The sequence below is a fragment of the Geospiza fortis genome, unplaced genomic scaffold (assembly GCF_000277835.1).
Source record: "Geospiza fortis unplaced genomic scaffold, GeoFor_1.0 scaffold317, whole genome shotgun sequence".
In the NCBI taxonomy this organism is placed as follows: Eukaryota; Metazoa; Chordata; class Aves; order Passeriformes; family Thraupidae; genus Geospiza; species Geospiza fortis.
In genome coordinates, this window is record NW_005054398.1 from 1,613,706 (window position 1) to 1,634,763 (window position 21,058).

At 48.8% G+C, this 21,058-nt stretch overlaps 1 protein-coding gene across 1 annotated transcript in view; it reads right to left on the minus strand.

The window, feature by feature from the left end:
- The window catches only part of ALPK3 (alpha kinase 3), a 37,246-nt gene that overhangs the window by 11,567 nt on the left and 4,621 nt on the right, over positions 1-21,058 (minus strand). Inside the window, 3 exon segments of the mRNA XM_031061010.1 lie at positions 1-682; positions 1,740-1,857; positions 8,412-8,533. The exon segment at positions 1-682 is cut by the window's left edge and continues 6 nt beyond it. Of these exon segments, the coding sequence (XP_030916870.1) occupies positions 1-682; positions 1,740-1,857; positions 8,412-8,533 (922 nt within the window).

Consider the following 21,058-nt stretch of genomic DNA (forward strand, 5'->3'; position numbering starts at 1 on the left):
GCGTAAGGGGACAGGAGGAGCAAACCTGGGATTTGAAGACTGATTGGCCCTGTCTCTCCCACTTTCTTCTCGCTTAGAAACCTCTTGTTTTGGTGCTGAAGGAGCCTCCACCTTCTTTTTCTTTTTAGCTGCAGAGTCTTTCGCCCCTGGCTTGGTTGCCAAGTCCTCCACTGTCTCATAGATGTACGTGAGAAAGCTGTTCCCGTTCTCCTCCCCACTTTCCAAAGTGGCATCTCCATTGGTGGTCACCTCTGCTTTCAGAGGTGCCACCAGTTTGTTTGGGAAGCCTGGCACCGCACTGAGTGGCTGCTCCTTTGTCTCAGCAATATCCTTGTGTAACCTGGACTGTGAATCCGCCACGTGCACTTTTGCTGTGTCTTCCTTCTCCCATGAAGAGTCTCCTGAGCGGAGGTTCTGATCTCGAGCCAGCCTCCGCTTCCTCTGGAGCCGTTCAGGGCTCATTCCTTGCAACTTCTCCACCTCCACATTTTCTTTCCCTCGTTTCTTGCCTTGTTCTATTTCTTGCATCTTTTCTTCAGCCTTTCTCTTGATTTTGTCAAACCACTTCTGATGGATTTTGAACTCCGTCATGGTTCCCACTTCCAGCACACCAGAACAGGACACGATGCCTTTGTTATTTCTAGCTGAGGCCTGGTAAATGCCTGCATCCTCTTCTCGGCACCTGGAAATCAAAAGCTGTGTGTGAGACCTACCCATCCTCCTGAGGATGCCTGCTGGACTCACAGGCATGCATGTTCTCCTACTTCTTGCTCCACAGAGTCCAGAAGATGTGGCCCATAGGTGCCCACAGGGCATCTGGAGGCCTTGGGCTGGCCTCCCACCCTGGCTCTGCCTGCTCCCCACACTAACAAACAAGTAAGTTTTATGATAAATTTGTTCTAGCTCCACCCTGGGCTGTAACTCTGGAATGAGGGCTGTGGTGGAGGAGAACAGGCAGCACCAGGCTTCCCAACTGTTCTTGGTCAGAGTCCTCTGCAGGATCTTTTCCTCTCAGCTCTACACAGCCCACAAGACATTCCTATTCCTCCTCTACCCTACCATATTACCAAAGTCTTCCCACCCCGTGTCACAGGCACCACAAGCACCTGCCTGCATCCCTATTGTCACCCCTTGAGGACACTTGACCCACAGAGATCCCTGCTCCTGGAAGAGGTGGGCCAGCCTCTGATGGACACCTGGAGCACAGTGGGAGAGCAGAAAAGCTCATGCCAGAAGCACAAGGACTATCAGCAACACTGACATTCTGCATTTTCAGTCAGTGCTACACCTGTCTGACATCCCAAGTCCAGGACTCAAGGTGTGCCTGGCTCTCCAGAAACTTGACTCCCTGGACCATCACCTTGGAGGCAGATAGTGCTTTCCCCTTGCTCACCTTTGTCATCCCTAATGCTCAGCACTGGAAGGCTCCAGAGAGAGGGACTCCTTCTTCCCTTCCTCTTGCTTCCAGCATGGCAGCTACCCCTGGATGCAGTAATGGATCTTACAGCATTACTGGAAGGGCATTACAGCTACCCCTGGATGCAGTAATGGATCTCATGCTGGTGTGACTGGGGAGCCACAGCTGGAGGGGAAGGGCCAGCTCTGAACTCACAGTGGGGAGCAGAAGGGGCCAGCCAAGTGGTGGGGGGGCTATCACTGTTGACAGCTTAGCCAGCCACTGAGAACACACCCAGAGCTATCATCAGCAAACCCAGGCCCTCTCCAGCTCCTTTACTCACTTGTAGAGCTGCAGGGTGTGGCGGTTTCCATGACGGAATATCTCGTACTTGGGTAAGCCACAGTAGCGATCCATCTCCTCATCATCCTTGTACCACGTCACCTCAGGCTGTGGGTACCCTGGGGAGGACAGGGAAGGGACACCAGACAGTGAAACATTCCACACAGCAGCACAGGCAGCATGGTATCAGCAGCAGCACACCAGGGCAGATGCTATTCTGGGCTCACCACATTCCTAAATGGCACAACAGAAACAGTGGAAACTTAATGGGCTTATCTCAGACTTTTATCACCCCTAGGAATAGGGCTATTTTTGAGAAAAAAATCCCAGCACTTCATTCCTGAGCAGAGGGAGTGGATCACACGCTCGTCTCCTGTAACACTGGCCGGGAGAAGGTGAGCATGCCGTCACTTTTATGTGAACAGGGATGTTCTGATGAGGCCAAGGCTATGGCTGGAGAACAGGCCCCTCCATGGAGCTCGCAGCATTTTGCACAGTGTCACAGCCTGTAAGCTGATCTGAAACTTTCCACTGAACAGAAACAACCTTGATTGCATCACAGTCAGCTCAGTGTCCTACAAATGTCACTTGACAACAGATGTCACCTGCCTTTTCAGTAGAATGACATCATGATGTGTGTGACTGGCTGGCTGGCAGGCTGGCTGGGCACACAGCCACGTTCTCCACCACTTGCAGAGGTGTTGGATCAGCATGTGAGTCCCATATGGACCAGTGCTAGCCACAGCCCTCACTGCTCACTGACAGCAGCTCTAGTTCAGATTAAGTGCAGTTTTCATGCAGTGACTGCTCAAGCCAGCAGCCAGCAGGGGTTCCTGCACTTCACTCAGGGCTCACCACCCAGCCAAGCTGACCCTCAGGGCATGGGATGAGAGTGTCAATGGTCACATTCTGCCTTGGCTATAGGCTATAGCTGATTGCTCAGGAGCTTATCTGCTGCAAATGTCCCTGCAGGCTTTCTGTGGGGCCAAAGGACGGAGTCCAGCACTCTCCTCAACTCCACCAGAGCCCAAGGATCACCCACAGCACCCCAGAATGTGGCAAGGTTCAGCTCCCATGAACATCCCAGGCATGGGGCCGATGAGGGCTTTCCAGGAATATCCAAAGGGTCCCAACCCAATGGCTCTGGAGTAATGAGAAAGCAGGGACAAGGTGCTCTCTGGATACCAAGCCACAGGTTTCCAGGCCAACCAGGACCTCAACCGTCCTCCTTGCACCAGCCAAAGATGTTGTCAGCCCATAGCAATGCCTGAGCCCAGCTTCCTCCTGCTCTCATGAAGGTCCTAGAGCAGGACTGAGAGTCCAGAAGCAGAGACTCGTGAGCAGGAATTCACCCAGGCTTTGGCCAATCCAATATGCCTTTGCCCAGAAAAGCAGCAAATGCCAAATCTCCTCCTGTACTGCTTTGGCTTCCCTGTCCCCACCCCCTGCCTGTGGTGGCTCCTCAGTATCCACTGGCTCCTCGAAGGATTTAGTCCACTGGGACCAGACATGGCTGGGAAGAGAAGTCTCAGCAGCTTTTCTTCCCTGTTCTCCTCTATGAGAAGCATCGACCCCCATAGCCCAGACACCTCACAGACTGGAATTTACCCTATTGTTCCTTCTTCTCTAAGGTCTCTTACTCTGCACTGCCCCAGCATCTCTGCAGTCTGTAGGTCTCCCACATGCTTTGCTGCCTCAATCCCCTCCCACCGCTGCCATCAGCAGCTTTGGCTTTCTTTTGGGTAGTGCCTCATTTCTCCTCTTCTACAGGAAGCCAAGCCATGACTTTCTCCCAACACCCTTCCTGCAAGGCTCTCTGTCCTCCCCCTCTGCCCCACTCTTGTCACAGCCCGCTCCTTGCTGCTGCCCTGACCCCCCAAACCAGTTTCTAGAGACATGCAAAGCCCTCAGGTACTTGTGGCTGAAGAAAATGAGCCTTGAACTAGGAACTGGAGAAAGCCATGAGAGCATTACAGTGATGGCATCATCAGGGATTGACATGGCTGCTAATATTTTCCATAAAATAATATTGGCAGCAGGAGCCTGGGCTAAATGAGCCTGTGGTGAATTCTTTCTGCTCCAGAGATGACCAAAACTATTTCCATACACAAGCTCATACTGTGCCCAGAGCAATCCAACCCTTCCCAAAGGCTGCTCTGCAAGCAAGATCTTCAGAAGGCCCCCACAGTCCATCTTGCAGGGAGCTGGCAGGTAGATTTTCCCGACACCCTAGGAAACAGCAATCACAGCCCTTCATTCTGGGAACTCAGCTGATAGTTTCCGAGAAGCTCTGTGATGTCCCCCCCACCGTGGCCTCCACAGCTGATTTCCATTCCCAGCTGACATCTGCCAGAAAGAGCTGCCATTGGAAAGAGCTGCCATTTCCATCCTTATGCAGTGGCTCCAGGAAAGGCTTTTCTTCTTTTGCTAAGCTTCAACTCCCTGTGACTTGTAGCACTCGTGTCCTTGAGGCTGCCTGCTCCCTCTGAGGAGCCATGGCCACGAGAGCTCAGTGCCACAACCAGCTCACACTGCACAGTGTCACCAGTGTCACCTGCAGCCCAAGAGAGCTGCAGGCAAGCTCTGGCAGGATCTGCAGTCTGCAGGCAGGCGGATGCTGAAAGGCTTCCCACCTCCCACGCAGGTACAGTGGCCCCAGCTGCCTGTCCAAATATCATCCATCCCTTCCCAGGGGCTGTAATCAGAGCCAAGATGGAAAGATGCCTGGGCAGGGATGAATCTCCCTGGCACAGGGAGGGGAGCTGCTGCTGATGCTGCTGACATCCATCTTTGGGCTGCTGAGTGAATAAATTCCCCCAGTCCAGGGTGGGGGGGAAGAGGAGTCAGGCATCATTCCCTGCACGGTGCATCCCCTGCAGGCACAGCATCCACAGCTTGCCCAGTGGGATGAGGGTTCCATCCATGGATGGAGGCACCAGATGCCACCCTTAGCATGAGACACCCTGACACACTCACAGATCCACACCCATCCTTCCCGGACCTGCCTCTGCTGCAGCCCCCCTCACACACCCACACTCGTCCTTCCCAGACCTGCCCCTGCTGCAGCCCCCGTGCAGCTGGGCCCCTGCAGCCCCCAGGCAGAGCCTGCAGCTGCAGACACGGTGGGGCTGGGCAGCGCTGGGAAGAGCAGCCACCCAGAGGCTCCACATCCTCAGCATGTGTGTGTGTGTGCCTGCCAGCAGCACTGCTCCAGCCACCACAGCATCCTGGAGACTTTTCAGAGCAAGGATGTTTCTTTCATGGAGATTGCCAGGTTTAGATCAAACATTCTTTTCCTAAAAACTGTCAGAATCTGAGAAGTCTTCAAAGCTTAGTGACTGTAACCAAAACAGTTCTTAAAATATCTATCCAAAACAGTTCTGAATATATCTATCCAAAATCATCCAGAGAAACTCTATTTCAAGTTGCTTTCTTTTTTTTTACTTTTTTGGGGAGCAGGAAAGGAGGGGGAGTTAGTCTTCTGAAACTTGGGAAGGTGCTAAGAGTTCAGAACCATTAAACAATATCCACAGTTTCTGCTCTACATAAGCTACATACAGCAGGGGCTTCAAAAGTCTTGGGAATACAATTCCTGGTAGGATATTACCCTTCCTGGCTTCATGGATTTAAACCCCTCCAGCACACAAGGACAAGGAAGCTTCTAGCAATGCTAACAGGAGGGACAGATACTAACAGCAGTAGCTCCCCATGCCACCGTGAGCAGTGCTCATTCACCATCCTGCCCTTGTCCTTGGCCCCAAAGCCAAACCTCCTCATCTCCCAGCAGCCTACTCTCTGCTCCTGCAGTCACTGTCCCATCCCCAAACCCCTCTCACAGCCCCTGCATGTCTCCTGACAGTCTTCATCCAAACACTTCAGTCTCACCCTTCAAACACTTCCCTCAGGGGGTCACCACAAATGCAGCGAGTGGAACTCCTGATTAAAAACTGCATCCACAAAGCATGTGACTGTCTACCCACCCTAGCCCAACTCTCTTCCCCAAGCCATGGGCAGAGCCCTCTCCTCTCTGTACTCTGCAATAAAACCATGGAGGCACTGATGGGATCAAGCCCCTGAGACAGATTTGTGAAGCCAGATCAGAGGGGTTGAACCTGGCTGAGGAGGACTGAAATGGCACTGAAAAGGCAGCTGTACAACAGTGGGCTGGTGCTGACATACAATGGTCTTGGCTAGATCCAGCCATCACCTGTCCTGGCTGGACTCATTCCCTAAGCAGCCAGAGACCTAGGCCCCTTCATGCAGCTTCCCCCATTTCATCAGCTAACATCTCTCCTTCCCAGGCAATGCTGCACAGAAGTGACTAAAAAGCTGGAAAATCCTTGTGGCAGCACCTCCATGAAGGGCCACTCTGAAGAGAGAAGCCCAATATCCACCCAGTGCAAATGAGCTGTGATGACCCTTGAGACCCTGAAGTCCAGACAGACCCACAAAGGAAAGCACAGAGATGTGGGATGAAGGTGCACAGTTAATGGAAATGTTCTTGTTTCCTTTTTCACATCTCTTCGAGAACAAAGGATGAAACTAATTTTGTCTGAAAAAAGAAAACATCTCATAACTGATGCAGGATGTGACCCAAAAAATCAAATCAGACATAGCAGGGACACCAGTAGCAGGCTGAACTAGGCATCAGGAGGAAAGAAAAGTTTGTGCCTCCACACACAGGAATCTGCCTCTGCCTGACCTGCTTTCCTCCTGCCTGTACCACTCATCACATTCTGGAGATTGGTTCTTCAAACTCTTGCATCCTTCTGTGTTCCTAGGACAGGCCCAGCAAGTCCTAGTCCAAGTATTCCCAGATGTTGGACTAGCCTGTAACTCTCACTATTGGTCAAGAAGAGGCAAAAAAAAAAAAATTAGTAAGATGCTATTGTAGGTCACACATCCATATTTGCGGCTTGACCGTCAAAACAGGAGCAGGTGACTGTCTGCCCTTTGCCTCCATCAAAGTGTCCCTGGCCTGCAGCCACAGTGCTGGGACTGAACTGGTTCCACTCTGGTCACTGGCCAGGGATGTCACTGCCATTTCCTTGCTCCCAGCAACGCCTCCCAGTTGAACACAAACATCACGGCAGGGCAAGATACCTGAACTACCAGGCAGGCTCTGCAGCCAGGGTATGCCCTACACCTCCTGCCCCTCTCTCCCAAAGAGATCCTGAGCTCCTAAAGCACTCCACAGGACCACATACAGGAGATGCCAATCTGGCAAAGGTGGTCCAAAGATGATTTTAAAAATGTTTCCATGAAAATTTCTAAGTGCATAGAGGCATCTCCCCAACCTAGTTTACCAAGCACAAAAATATTGTGACACATGCTGAAAGAGACTCATTGACAATTTCCTATACTTGAGCAGGAAATGAGGTCAGCACCAGGTCAAGTTTTCTGCCTGGTACAACACACCAGGAAGAGATGGAATTTGTTAGAAGGAGCCATCAACCTCAGAGGTGCAGCTGGTGGAGATTTAAGCCAGTGAGATAAGCCAGGACTTTTACTCCGGATTTCCCAACACAACTAAACATTTTCTCACCTCTGACACTTGCAGAATGGCATGTTCCGTGGTACTGCACAATATGTCAAGCTTTTGCTTTCAGAAAACTGGAATGGAAAGAGCCCTTCTAATGACTCCCCAAATAAAGTGGTTTGGAGGCATTTCCTAGCAGCCCTCTTTGGGTCTAGAAGCAGCAAGAAGGGGTCTGCTGAAGTTAAGCCTCAATAAAATCAACACATCAGTCGTACCCCTGCAAGTCAGATGGTCAGCCTTCAGAACAAGGGAATTCATGAGAGAAAAGCCAAGAATTCATAGCTGGCAGTTCTCAGAGGGACTGAGACTGTGCTTCCTTATTTCCAGCCTAACAGCAAACCAGATTTGCTTAGGAAAGCTTTGGTCCTCGTGCCTAAGAGGCTCACTGGATATACTCTCCTCCTTCCAGAACTTGCAAACTTGTTTGTAAGTGTCTCTCACTGAGTAACCTCTTGCAGTAATTAATACTAGTGAGGTCAGGAACGATCATGGAGTTGTTAACAAGTACACTGAGAGAAGAGGTTTTAGAGTCTCCATATTTAAAGAACAAAATCTCATCACCAAAGGAGCTACTTGCCTCTACACCAATGTGCTGCCATGCCACAAGGCCTTAGCACCAGCCTTCCTTTTTGGCCTTTCCCTCCTCCTCCTCTTCTTGACTTAACCCTTTCCTGCCCAAGGGGAGATTTTAGCTCATTGGGCAGTGACCAGTTTTTATTTCAGATGTTGACAGACACAGAAGTTCATCACAGATACAAATGTAGCTGTGCTCTAACCATCTACAGCCAGCAGTATTGGTTCCAGCAGGAGAGCCTTAGTCTTCAAAACTGCACATTCCTGAGTTATGGAGGCCAGGATTAGAGAAGCAGAGATTAGGACAACAAAATGTAGCTGGTCCAAGCAGTAACCAGCATATCCCATTTTCTGCTCTTTCAGATGTTAGCTTATGCCTTTGCCTCTTTACACACTCAGGTGCTTCCCACCTCCCTTAAACTGAAGCTAAAATCACCATGCAATTGCTGAACCTCTGCTTGTGGTGGGCTTGTTATCCTTGTTATCACTTGCTGCAGAGTTTAACTGGCACGAGTCCAGCAGGTGAGGCAGGACCAGGTTATTCACTGAAGACACTGTTACCTGTCACTATGCACGTGAATTTAGCATCAGAGTCCTCGGACACAGCACGGGATTTGATAGTGGTTTCAAATAGTGGCTGTGTTTCCTCCGTCAGCTGAGAAATGATTGCGCAGAAGGTGCTCCTGGAAGATTCAAGAAGCATTTCTTAGAGATAAAAGCACCAGAAAAATCAAAGGGTCCACCTTGTGTCTCACCTCAGCAGCCTGTGTTCTCATTGTCCATGCCCTCTTCCCTCCCATCATCTCTACACTTGCTCACAGGTCCAGCCCAGTGCCAGGGCATTGGACTGATTTCTCCCTCCTAAGACGACTGTCAATTTGAAGTGACATTTGGGAGCCATTCCCTTTGTCTTAGCTCTTAGGGCTATTGGGGCAATCAATGTTGACCCACTGGATGAATGAAGAGCCGTTTTATCTCTTGATTATACCAAAACATCTCTTTGGCCAGCCAGCAAGCTTAGAGCTCCACCTAACAAAGTCAATTCCCAGTTCTGAACCATAAATGTTTCAAGAGTTGTTCTGTTCACTGGGATTTTCTTTTATTTGTGAAGACTTTGTGTCATTTCAGGCCAAGTGTGAATTGCACGTGTCTCCTGAACACAGCAGCCCTCTTAGAATGAAGAAAAGCTCACTGAGGAAGCTCTGAGGCTGGCTAGCAGCTTCCTGAACCCAGGAATTGCTAATAATGGGAAGGAACTCCCTGTTTAACCCCTCACTGCTGCAGGTAGGCACTCACACTCCCTACTCCAGGAGTTCAGGCTCTGACCTCAAAGTTCATGCTGGGGCACCCAAATAGCCAGAACTATCCTGACAGTGCAATCTGTAATGCTCAAGAGCAGACCATGGATTCTCCAGGTGTTTCAGCACTGTTCAATGAGTGCAATAGATCACCATATTCATCCAACCCTGCTGCAGCATCACTGAGAGAGGTCCCAGAAAATCTGGGCTTTCTTAAATAAAGGGAAATTATTTATTTAAAGGGAAATTATTGAAATTATTTAATTTCAAATTGGGGTTTCATTCAGATAATGCTGAGGCTCTTGGAAGGGAAGAGCTTCTTATTTGTTTTTTCCCTCTCCAATTAAAACTCTACACATTTACACTATGAGAGGGGCCCCCAAGGTCTCAAGTGCAAAGATGCTGGGACAAACAGCTAATCCTGCAAGAGAACTGGTAGCTGGCAGCTCTATTTATATAATTTTCAGCAGTGAAAGACATTCCTTAAACAAGTGATCAGCTTCAGAAACATGCAAGGGGTGCAATAAATGTCCAAACCACTCCTGACACAGCTCCACCATGAGCAGAAGGGCTCAGAGCGTGTGGTGAGGGTCCCATGAGGAGGATCCCAGCCTCACAAGCAGCCCCAGCTCGCAGGCAGGATGCTCCTGCTGCTGCCACTAATGCTCTACCTGCTAAAGAAACAAACTGGGTCAGGACAAACCAAAAACCCCACATTTAGCATGACCCAGAGGGGGCAGGTGCCCTGACAGGGACTAAGCACACACGGCTGAAGGCATCACGAGAGCTACAGCCACAGCAACTGCCTGTTTTATCCACCCTGAAAACTTACCTGGAGGCTGCAATGTCATTATTTTCCCTCTGCCTTCCTGCAAGAATGGGTTTGTAAGAGATGCAGGGAGACGAATCCCTGAGTAACAACCCACTGGGAACTCACTCAGCTCCCAGGCACCTTGTGCTGGATGAGGGTCAGGACAGGGGAAGCCTGGGATGTTGCAAACCTGATTCATCTACTGAATGAAGGTTATAAGCATAGTCTGTATCCAAACAAGTGTGGGGTGGGATAAAAATAACAGATCCCACAGCTCAGACTCTTTTCTGTGGAAATCAATGGTTACTAGGACACTGGTCCTGGTAAGCAACTCTTCACTCAACTGCGGGGCCAGGAATGGGCTGTGGGAGTCAAAAGCTGTTTCAAACCAGAGCAACCTTCCCAAATTCCAATCCCAGGAAAAAAAAAAAAAGCCCATTTCCATGGAGCAAGGCAGACAATCCAGTACAAGGCAGTTACTGGTAGGGTTCTGATGCTCCCTTCAGTACAGATCCCCCTCCCCATACCAGTAAATGCCTTTCAGAGCCACATAAAAGAATTTCCCAAGCATCAACCAACATTTCATAGCCCAGCAGGAGGGCAACAGGATCAGCATCTTATAATCAAGTGATGCACACACACGTAGTGGCTCTTGGGACCCAGTTTAATCCCAGCACCATGCCACCAGCACCAGGAATAAGTCTGGTCCACTCAGTGCAAATCCCACAACCAGGTGAAATACATCCAGCAAAGGCTACTGAATGGCTTTGGAAAGCAGCTGTGGTGGAAGCTGGGAGCTCCACAGGCTCAGCAGATGAATCAGGGACTTGCCCAGTGATGCCTGGCAGGAAGCCTGGAAGGTCTATTGAGTCTTTCAAAGAAACCATTGTGTTGGTCACAGCAGGATTTCAAGGCTCTGGCACTGTGGGGCTCTCAGCTGACTCACTCCAGCTGCAAGGAGGCTTGTCCAATTCAAATTGCTTTCTAAACCAGTAATTCAGGGTATTCCAAGAACTGGACACAAAGCACTAGCCACTTTTTCTTTGGGCCTTCCTGGAGCTGCATCTTTGGGGCAGAAAAAGCCCTGGAGCCTAGAAGAGACCCCTTGCAATTCAGTAGCCTTTTCAATTAAAGAGGGATTTCCATACAAAAGCCTGTTGGAAAAGGAGATTTGAGAAGTGTATTCCTCTTGTTATGATTTTCTTTTTCTGACTTTTTGGTTAGAAATCCCAGAGCTATAGAGGTGTTCTGGAGAGGCCTTTCCCTCCATGGTTATTCTTCTACCTGCCAATCCAGCAAACCAGAAATGCCAACTGATTTCCAAATGTGTTCTTTTGCCAAAGGCAAAGTACAGCTGTACAAGCACCTTTTGGGGCAAAGTCCAAGCGAATGAGGATCCTCACAACAATGGCAGGGGGAAGAAAATTTTTTCTCTGGATGTCTCAGGGCAGTCACATCCAATTTTTAATGTCTCTGTATGGAAGTCTCACTTTAATATAAAGAAGTAGCTGAACACCCATCCTTTGGCTAAAAAAGAGGAATATTTCTTGCACCTTAATACAGGAATTATGATGAACATTCACTTTTCTTTCTGCAGTTCAAGCAAATATTAGGGATCAAATCATGCAGAATGAGGCTGTTAGATCACTTCAGGGCTCTTGACTGATTAATTAATTAGTACCAAAGCATTACAGGTTAATCACGTGCAGACAGATTCAGAAAAGTGTTTGGTCAGAGCAGTTTAATGCAATGTAGTTTTACCTTCCTAAACTGGAGGGAGAGAATCTGCTGCTTGATAAGCTAAGCAAAAAACAGCACAAAAACCATTAGAGAGAGAAGCACGGAAAGGAGCTGAAATAAACAAACCGTTACAGAGACATATTAATGATGAGTCATTTTGCAGAGGTCAGAGTTCCTATTAAAAGAAGGTACAGCTGCCTTAGGCTGCCTGCCAGGACGAGCAAGCCACATTGTCAATTGAAATCAAAGGCTGTAAAAATGAAATGGTCGTTAACCACAGAGAATCAGTGTCAGGACATTTATACAAGTAGGTTTCCAAGAAGCAGCACCTTGAGCCTTCCATGCACCATCTGCAGCACTGTGCTCAAAGCAGGCAGCTCCAGCACAGGAGACGTCCAGCCCAATTCTGTGCTGGCAAGCAGCTGGCCTGAGCTGGGTGCCCTCTGTGCTTCCAAGGACAGCTCCTGGGAGAAGCTGAAAACTCTCTGATCACATTGCTTTCCAGCTTGCCAATCAAATCACTAAGGTCTGGCAAAACATGAAAATAAAAGAAGTAGACTTTTCTACTTCTACAAGAATCTACACGTTTTGCTTTCTTTGTGGGAAGATGTAGGAGCATTAACCAATCCAGGGAACAAAATCAAACACGCAGGTCCTGCACAAGACATCTTGATGATCTACTTACCAGTGGTCACCAGCTCTCCCAAAGGAGTGTCTTCAGGGACTCATGTCCCAGCCAAAGGGCCACATTGCTGGACTGTGGCAGCAGCCCCTTGCAGGCTGTAGGAAACAACCTCTGTGCATTGACCTGCAGCAGTCAGAACAGCTCCTCAAGCCTTGACTCACCCACATGGCAATCAAAAGTTCAAAACTAACAGGGACAAGCTAGTCAGCAGCATGTAAACTCAGTGATTTAATTGCACTGAGGTACATGTTACACCTATGCAACAACCTCACCATACAGCCTTGGAAACGGCTGCAGCATGGGCAGCAGTCCCCTCTGGGACGTACCAGGCCAGACTGCCAGAGCCCTCAGTGCAGGGAGATCAAACCTTCTCAGCCTCTGTGAACCACCACAGTTCAGTGCTCTAGGATGGTGCTACAGAAGACAGCAGAAAGAACCACATGGAGGGCCACCTGCAGGTGCACCTCTTCAGGTGTCCTACCCAAATCTGTGAGTCCCAGTCCTGTGGAAACCAGCAGGACTCCAAGTCTTGCCCTAAAAATGAGCACAAAGAGACTCTGAAAACTGGTCCTGCCAACTGTACATTCCACCTGTGGAGGCAGAACCTCCATGTGAACACTGAGAAAAGAAGCAGCTCAGCTTGAAGCCCTGACACTTTACACAAATAATTGCATATTTCCTTTGAGAAGAAAAATCCGAAGGGCTCACTGACTCCTTCAGGAAAGCAAAGACAGCAGAAGTTTTGGACTGTTGCTGGGGAGCAGCTTTAACCCAACAAACATGGGTGGCACTTGGCCTTTTGGCAGCAGCTTCACCCTCTCCACCCCCAGCCACACAATCCTGGTCCACTCCCAGTGCCAGGGGCTGGTCATGCAGCCAAAGGATGTGCAAGCTGGGCGTGATCCAGCTGGGGAAATCAAGTGCTCACAGGAGCAGGCTGAGGATCACTCACTCACCCGATCCCTCTTTCATGTGCTGTGCTGGTCCATGGGAGAAGCCAGACAGAGTCCTTTGTCCTTTGAGCTGTACCTTCCACTGCTTGCAACATCCCTGTGAGCTCCATGCCCTTTCTGGCAGCACCAGGCACAGCTTTGCATTACCTGCCTTACTGACCAGCACCTCACCTTGTCCTTCTCACTCACAGACACCCTCAGAGCTTCTGGAGCTCAAATTGCACCTCGTGCTGCTCTCACCCCATCCTGACCTCCTGGGGATCTGGGTTCCTCCTCCCACACTCCTCCCAAGCACAACCACCCCAAGTGATCCCAGGGGCAGCTGTATCCCTGCGCTCTGGGCTGCCCCCAGGCACCTCTGTCTGTCTGGAAACACAACTCACTGGTTGAACTTGCCCTAAAACATTTTGCTTACCACTGCAAGGGAAAAACATCTTTTTACCCACCAGGAATACTAAAGACCTTCTTAAAAGGAAGTTCCCAAAATCCTTGCAAGCTAGAATGCTAGTGTAGGCAGTGGTGTGGTTTTAATCATGATTCCTTGCATAAGACAAACAGGGATGTGTCTTGGCTTGGATGTAAAGAAAATAGCAGGAGTCAGAACAAAGGCTGCTTGTGCCATGAACCCATTGTGCTCATGGATGTGATCAAACAGTAAGCACTGACAGTGCTTTTTTTTAATCCCCAGTATTAAGACAACATGGGCTTTATTCAGTGCACATCCTGAGACAGTGCTGAACACTGAACTGAGGGTCTCCTGAGGGTCTCTCCATATTATCAGAAGAAAAAGGCCATCATGTATTAATTGAAGTTTAACCTCAATATGCTAAATTTGCTTTTCAGACTAGAGATTTAAGCCCCAGAGAGCATGATCAAATTGTGCATCCTGCAGCCAGCAGCGCCCTGCCTGCGGGCAGCTGGCGCTTCACTTCAATTACGTTCCAGCATACCCATGTAGAGCTGAGACAGCACAGCTCCACCAGAACCCAATCCACCCTGCTGGAAACGTGGGGCTCCTGAGCAGGGCAGCAGATATCCAGTGTGCTTGCTCTGATCCTCTCTGGCACTGGGCTGTCTGTGCCCTGGGCTCCCCAAGGACTTAGAGCACACACAGCACAGGGCTCTGCTAATGAAGTGCAGCCTCAGCAGTGGATGTGCCTCCCTCGAGCAAGCTCGGGGCCACGGCAGTTACTGGATAAAGGCAAATGCTTATGTTATCCTGAGGAACACATCTAAAGCACTGAATCAAAGCCTCCAGTATAACCCTTCCTTCTGTTGGGGAAGTGGACTTCAAAAACATCTGCTCCAGGCATGTCCAGCACTGGTGGGATGAAGCCTCCTCAGGCACCTCCCACTGATGAAGAGAAGCTCAGCTTTTTATAAGCTAGTTCTGAAAATACACAACAGTGTTGGACCACAGCACTATACCTCTCCACCACATCCCTTCTACCAGTCTCAGTTCTTTGTTAAATTGCATTTTATCACATGCTTTCAAGCTCCTTTGGCCATTTATCATCCTCTTAAAGGTTTTAGCCCTTCAACTACTCCTAATTTTCTCTGGAAGTGAAGACAGCCTTCCTCATTTTTCATGCTCTTGCCAAATTTCAGTCTTGCAAGGGCAGGAGGCAGAACTGTCAACACCACTCACTTTTTTTAACCACTCAAGCTGATGGTCTGGGCTGGCATCCACTGGCACCAAAAAGTTAACTGCTTGAAAAACATAGATTTTCAGTCTGACACCTTTTTTTAACCCTCTCATGCAATTATCCATGAAATTACTCTCTTTCTGTATTTCTTATCATTGAGATAAAGAAATCTTTCTCCTTCCAGTGCACTCCTCACATGGAAGTGAGCAAGAGCTCAGGAGACCCTGAAATAGGCTTAACAGTGGCTCCATCCTCATACGGACAAGCACCTGGACTCGAGCTGTTCGAGCTGCAGCAGTGATCAATATTTTTCAGTGCTCTTCCACAGCGTGAAAATTGACCCACACAAGCTGTCCAGTGAAGGAAAAAAAGAGGAAAACGTGTCCATGACAGCAAAGCTGACAGGTCCAGGTTATGTTTTGAGGGAATCAGCATTGCACCAAAGCTCCTTGGAGAGCCTGGCAGCCTGAACATCCTGGGAGCTGGACAGAGGGACTGACAATTTCCTACAGACATTGCCTCTCGCTGGCTCTCTGATCCCTGACATTATTGGGCATGTTTTGCACATGCAGACTTCCAAGTGTAAGGTTTCCTATGAACTTGCCTGTCTTCAAGGTTAATACTACTTGAGGCAAACACAAACCACTCGGCTGTCAGCAGTGAACCCTTTTCAAGGTTTAAAAGCAAATACTGAGGCTTTCATGTAGGCATGGCTGTGCTCACAGCTGCTTTCCTGCCACGTGTCCTGCTCCTTATCAAGCACTCCCTGCACACACAGAACGAGCGTGCTGGTGTTCATACACCATGGCAGGAGCTATCAGCAGGCCCGTGATAAAGCAGCTCTGGGTGCTGTGTTGCTGTACAAGACACATTGTTATTTCACAGACTGGAAAACAGATGTATTGAGTCTTTGCTTGTCAAGGTCACAGACCTAATCGATGTCAGAGATGCAGAAATGTGACAATTTTTTCTGCAGGTAATTTACTTTTTGCTGAAATGAACACGGACTCGTGTGTAACAATTCAGGCTGGATTTCATTAACAGAGAAGGTGGAAAACAATAAATTAAGTTACACGTTCCTGTATCAGCCTCTGTAATGCTCTGAAGATGGCTCAGATTTGTGTATTTTAACTCTGAATTGTTGCTGCCTCTATGGTCCAAATTAAACTTAGAAACACACCAAGGGATGAGAAATGGCCAAAAAAAAGCAAAGTAACTATTGGACAATAGATGCCCAGGAAAGGTGACATCCTCCTGGCAGCTCACCATGCAGAGAAAAGAAAAAAAACGAAAATAAAATTGCCTGCAACAGCCCTTCCTTCTTCCTCTTCTTGGACCAGGCGATGCTGTGAATGTGAGATAATAACCTCACTCACTCAAGATCTTCCTCCCCTTGTCCAAAGAGAGCAAGGGTAGAGCAGGTTTTAATTCCATCTCCTGGGAACTGCCTCTGCTGTGGCATGAGAGGTGCCTTGTTTGGAGATGACCACACTCTGCCCTCCACACAATGGTATCCCTGGCCTGGGAAACATCCCCTTTCAGGAGGTTTCCTGAGAGGAGCACAGCTCTCACATGTGATATACTCTGTATCTCTATGGTGACTCTGAAGGGCATGGGCTCATCAGCCTACACACTCGGCTCCACTTGGCTTCCTAGGGCATATGGACATATGGACAGGAGGCTATAGAAAGGGAGCTGAAACTCTCCCTTTGGAATTGCTGGGGATTGTTATTCAGAGTGCACAGCTGCTGAGGAGCCCCACTCAAAGCAGATCCCTCCAGCAATGGGAAACAGCCTCCTCTGTCCTGCAGGTCACAGGGTGTGGAGATGACTCACTGACGCCCTAAACTCTGCCCTTCCTGTAGGAACTGGCTGTCCCTCCTTCCAGAGTTTGAGACACTTCCATCCCACAAATCAGACTGACTGAGTGCTCTCAGCTGCCTCAGCTGGCATCTGACCAGGGGGTTACACCACTCCTCGCCAAAAGCAAAGTCCCCTTGGGCATTACAGGTACCCAGCTGCCAAAGAGGGAACGCCACTGAACTAAACCTGCTTTTCAGGAACCAAGGGCTCCTCAGTTTCCTCAGCACACTTTATTATAGCAACAGATCTTTCTCCTTCATTTGATATTATGTGCAAAGCAAGAGGGACAAGATTGGGAATGGTTTCCAGCCAGAAGAGCCAGGTGGCAAGGCCCTCTCCTGAGCTCAAGTGCCACCCCGAGCAGAGTTATCCAAGAAAAGCTCAGAGGCAATGCCACTACACTCTATAAATATCTGTATATGATGTAGCTGTGACAGAAGAAAGACATTCAAGCAAGGAAGCAAGGCTCTAATGAGACTGAGGAGCAGACAGCTGCATTAGGTAAGAGGTGCAGATCACTTCCAGCAGAGGTTTGCCTAGCACTCAGATGAAGGTTTTATATAAAATTGCATCTCTCTGCACAATACACTCTCCAGACTTGCTAGTTCTTATAAACAGGACATCTAAAAAGATGTCTTGAGGGTTGTGGCCCATGAATGCAGCTATGGTAGACCCTGAACAGGACTGACAGTGAAATAATTACTTGCTTGAAATAATTGCTTTGAGACATCACAGGTTTGTTTAAAAAAAACAAGCCCAAGATAAAAAAAAAATCCTGTCAGCAGCCAGAGCAGAGGGCAAGTCACTGTGGCCATAAGCTGCTCCTGACACTGTCCAATATCAGGTATGTCAAAAGAACAGCAAAGGAAAGACACTGAGCTGTTTGCTCATATGGAAAATCCTTACAAAAGTCTAGTTCCCAAGGGCATGAAGAGTAAATACCCTGAATACTCTGTTTAATAAAAGGATGATATTCTATCTATGGCCATTTTCAACACCTCTATTCTTCTGGCTTTCTTAGCACCATCTCTGGAAAATTCTACAAGTTAAAACCCAGAAAAATCCTGTTCTGGTTACCTGATTCATATCCTTCAATTTACATGATATCCCTTTCCTCCAACAGGACTAGGGAGACCAAGTAAGACATCCAAACTGCCCTCAACATAGAATCACAGAATGGTTTATGTTGGATGGGATCTTAAAGCTCATCTTGTACCACCACCGGCCATGGGCAGGTGACCTAGACCAGGCTCCTCTAAGCCCTGTCCAACGTGGCCTGGAACACTTCCAGGGATCCAGGGGCAGCCACAGCTTCTCTGGGCAACCTATGCCAGGGCCTCACCACCCTCACAGGAAGAACTGAATTCTAATATCCCATCTAACCCTGCCCTCTGTCAGTTTGAACCCATTCCCCCTTGTCCTGTCACTCCAGCCCTTGTAAAGAGTCTCTCTCCATCCTTCTTGTAGGCTGCCTTCAGGTACTGGAAGGCCACAATCAGGTTACCCAGGAGCTTCTCCAGGATGAACAATTCCAGCCTCTTCTCATGGCAGAGGTGCTCCATCCCTCTGACAATCTTGGTGCCTCCTCTGGACTCATTCCAACTGCTCCATTCCTGTGCTGGCATCCACAGGGCAGAGGGTGTTTATAACTCATCCCAGAAGCAGGAATTTCCAACCTCAGTTTCTTTTCTTAAAGATCTCTCCACGTCTTTGTGTACCTCTACCACGTTACTACACTTTCTACTGCTTTAAGAAGTGGCGAACAGGCAAATATTTTAGTTAAACATACTCTATATATACATATAAAGACAGAAACAGAGAAACCTGAAAAAACCCACATTTTCTTTGGATCAGAATATCCATTTCTGTTTCCTAACCACTACAGTAGCCTCCCACAGCAATCCTGTGTCTGCATCACTTGTCTCATTGCCTTTGTTAGATTCAAAACCAACAAATCCAAATCCATTCTGTTGTGTTAGAGAGCTGCTCAGTGTTATCTGCTGTTCTGCATGTTGCTCATCGTGCTTTTCAAGTTCTCCCAGGTAAGCTCTCCAGATGTTCCTGGATTTAATTAAAGTCATAATTGCTTTCTGAAAGTCTCCTTGCCACACCATTCCACTCATTTGCTTCCCAGAATTGTTATGATACATTTTTTAATTACAACATAAAAAGCCACACTTCATTCAAGCCCTTGCCCTGCATTTTAGGCAACAGTTTCCAAAAATCCTGGCTCAAGTCTTCAGCATTTGTAGGGCTCTGCAGGGAACGAGACTTTTATATGCCTCCTCCCTAACTCATTAGAGAACATAGAAGTTGCCATGAACTCAGGGAAAGGTCAATTTTGCCATTTAGCCATTATTTAGTCACTGCTTCTTACAACAGAAGGGGCAGACAGTGGATTTATGAGACAAAATTAAATTGCCTCACCACGGGCTTTGATGATCATGCACATAAGTGGTTGGAAAAATGATTGGAGAATTTGTGGAAATTGAATGTGCTGCTGATTTAACAGGGGCAGCAGAGTCCCTTTGCCAGCACTGGGCTCCCACAGATGGAAATTGGGGTGCAGCCACAGCAGCATTAGGTTGAAAAGCTCAAAAGGTTCAGGGCTCAGAGCTCTGCAGCCATGGGCTGGATTTACCATGCCTGAGGCACAGCCTCAAGGGGTGCTGCAGCCAGAAGACACCAGGAGCACTGCCTGCATGGGTGCTGCACTGCTCCTTGCCTTCCCCAACAGAGGAAACTTTGGGAATCCAACCGGGAGCACTGAAGGTATTTCTTGCTGGATGGATGAACTCTCCTTTATGGTTAAACTGATTAAAGCTGCCATTTGAGAGTAGTCAAGGAAAATAAAAGTTAAGCTGTTGGCAACCCATATACCTCAACATCTTCTTTATTAAAACTCCTCTCTGCTTTCAATCCGCAGAATGGAGTCACTGGGCTCAGTTAAGAGATTTCCAGTTCCTGGTATGATCTGAGGCCACAGGCTGTGGACCCTCTATGGACATTTGGTGGTGCTGAAGATGTCACTGCGTGCAGCCAGTCTGTGATTAGCTCACACCCCAGCACGACATGATACCCCCACAGAGGAACTGAATTTAGGCAACTTCACTTTGGCGTTACCCCAGTTTTAACACCTGACTTCCAAGCAGCACTTTTTTATCTCTTTTGGTCCTGCATTTATTTTTATGAATGTCTGACTCCTTGAGGCATCAATGCTTGACACGCTGGAAATGGATTATTTATAAACCATCAGCAGGGAAGAGGCACACTCATTTGGAGAGCTCATAGACTGAAGAGCATTCCCAGCGAATTCAAAGCAATTTCAAGGCTTTTTTGAGTGCCTCACACAATCACCGACACCTTGGGCGCTGCTGGCATATCACCCTGTAATTCTGTGTTTGCTAACCTCAGTCAGGCTCAGCTGACAGCATGTTTGTCATACCTTCCCCCTGCAAACAAAGCCTTATTCCTACCCCAGACCCCGCGCCGGAGGCCATCCCTGACCCAGGAATGCTGATCTCATTGCTGCTCAGCCCCTATCTACAGCGCAGAAATGCCTTTTTGACAATAAGATAAGGCACCCAGCGGGCCCCTCGCTCTGTCTGGCGAGGCACTCCACTAGAATAGGGGCAGGAAGGTCAGTGCTGTTCCCTGAGTTTAACTGGAGGCACTGGTGTTTGTCAGGATTTCATAAGGACAGCTTGGACTGAGCCTTCACTGGGGTCTGCAGCTTTCTCATGAGGGGAAGAGGAGAGGCAGCACCAACCAATCTCCGCTCTCTGGTGACCAGCAACCGGACCTGAGGGGCCAGCATGAAGCTGTACAAAGGGGGATAAAATATACTAGATTATTGGATATTCAGAAAGGGTTCTTCACTCAGAAGGTGTTGGGTCACCAGAACAGGCTCCACAGGACAGCAGTCATGGCCCCAAGGCTGCCGGAGCTCCAGGAGTGTTTGGACAACCAGCTCAGGCACAGCACGGGATTGTTGGGGTGTCCTGGGCACGGCCAGGAGCTGGTCTCGATGATCCTTGTGGACAGGACATTCCATGATTCTATTCTATGATTCCACCACCACTTCACACACTCGCTCAGCCACACGCAATGCGCCATGTCCACAGGCCCTGCCCGGCAATAGCTGCGACACTGCCAGCTCTCTCTGGGGAGGCGAGGGACTGGGCTACAGCACACAGCAGCTGCTCTGAGAGC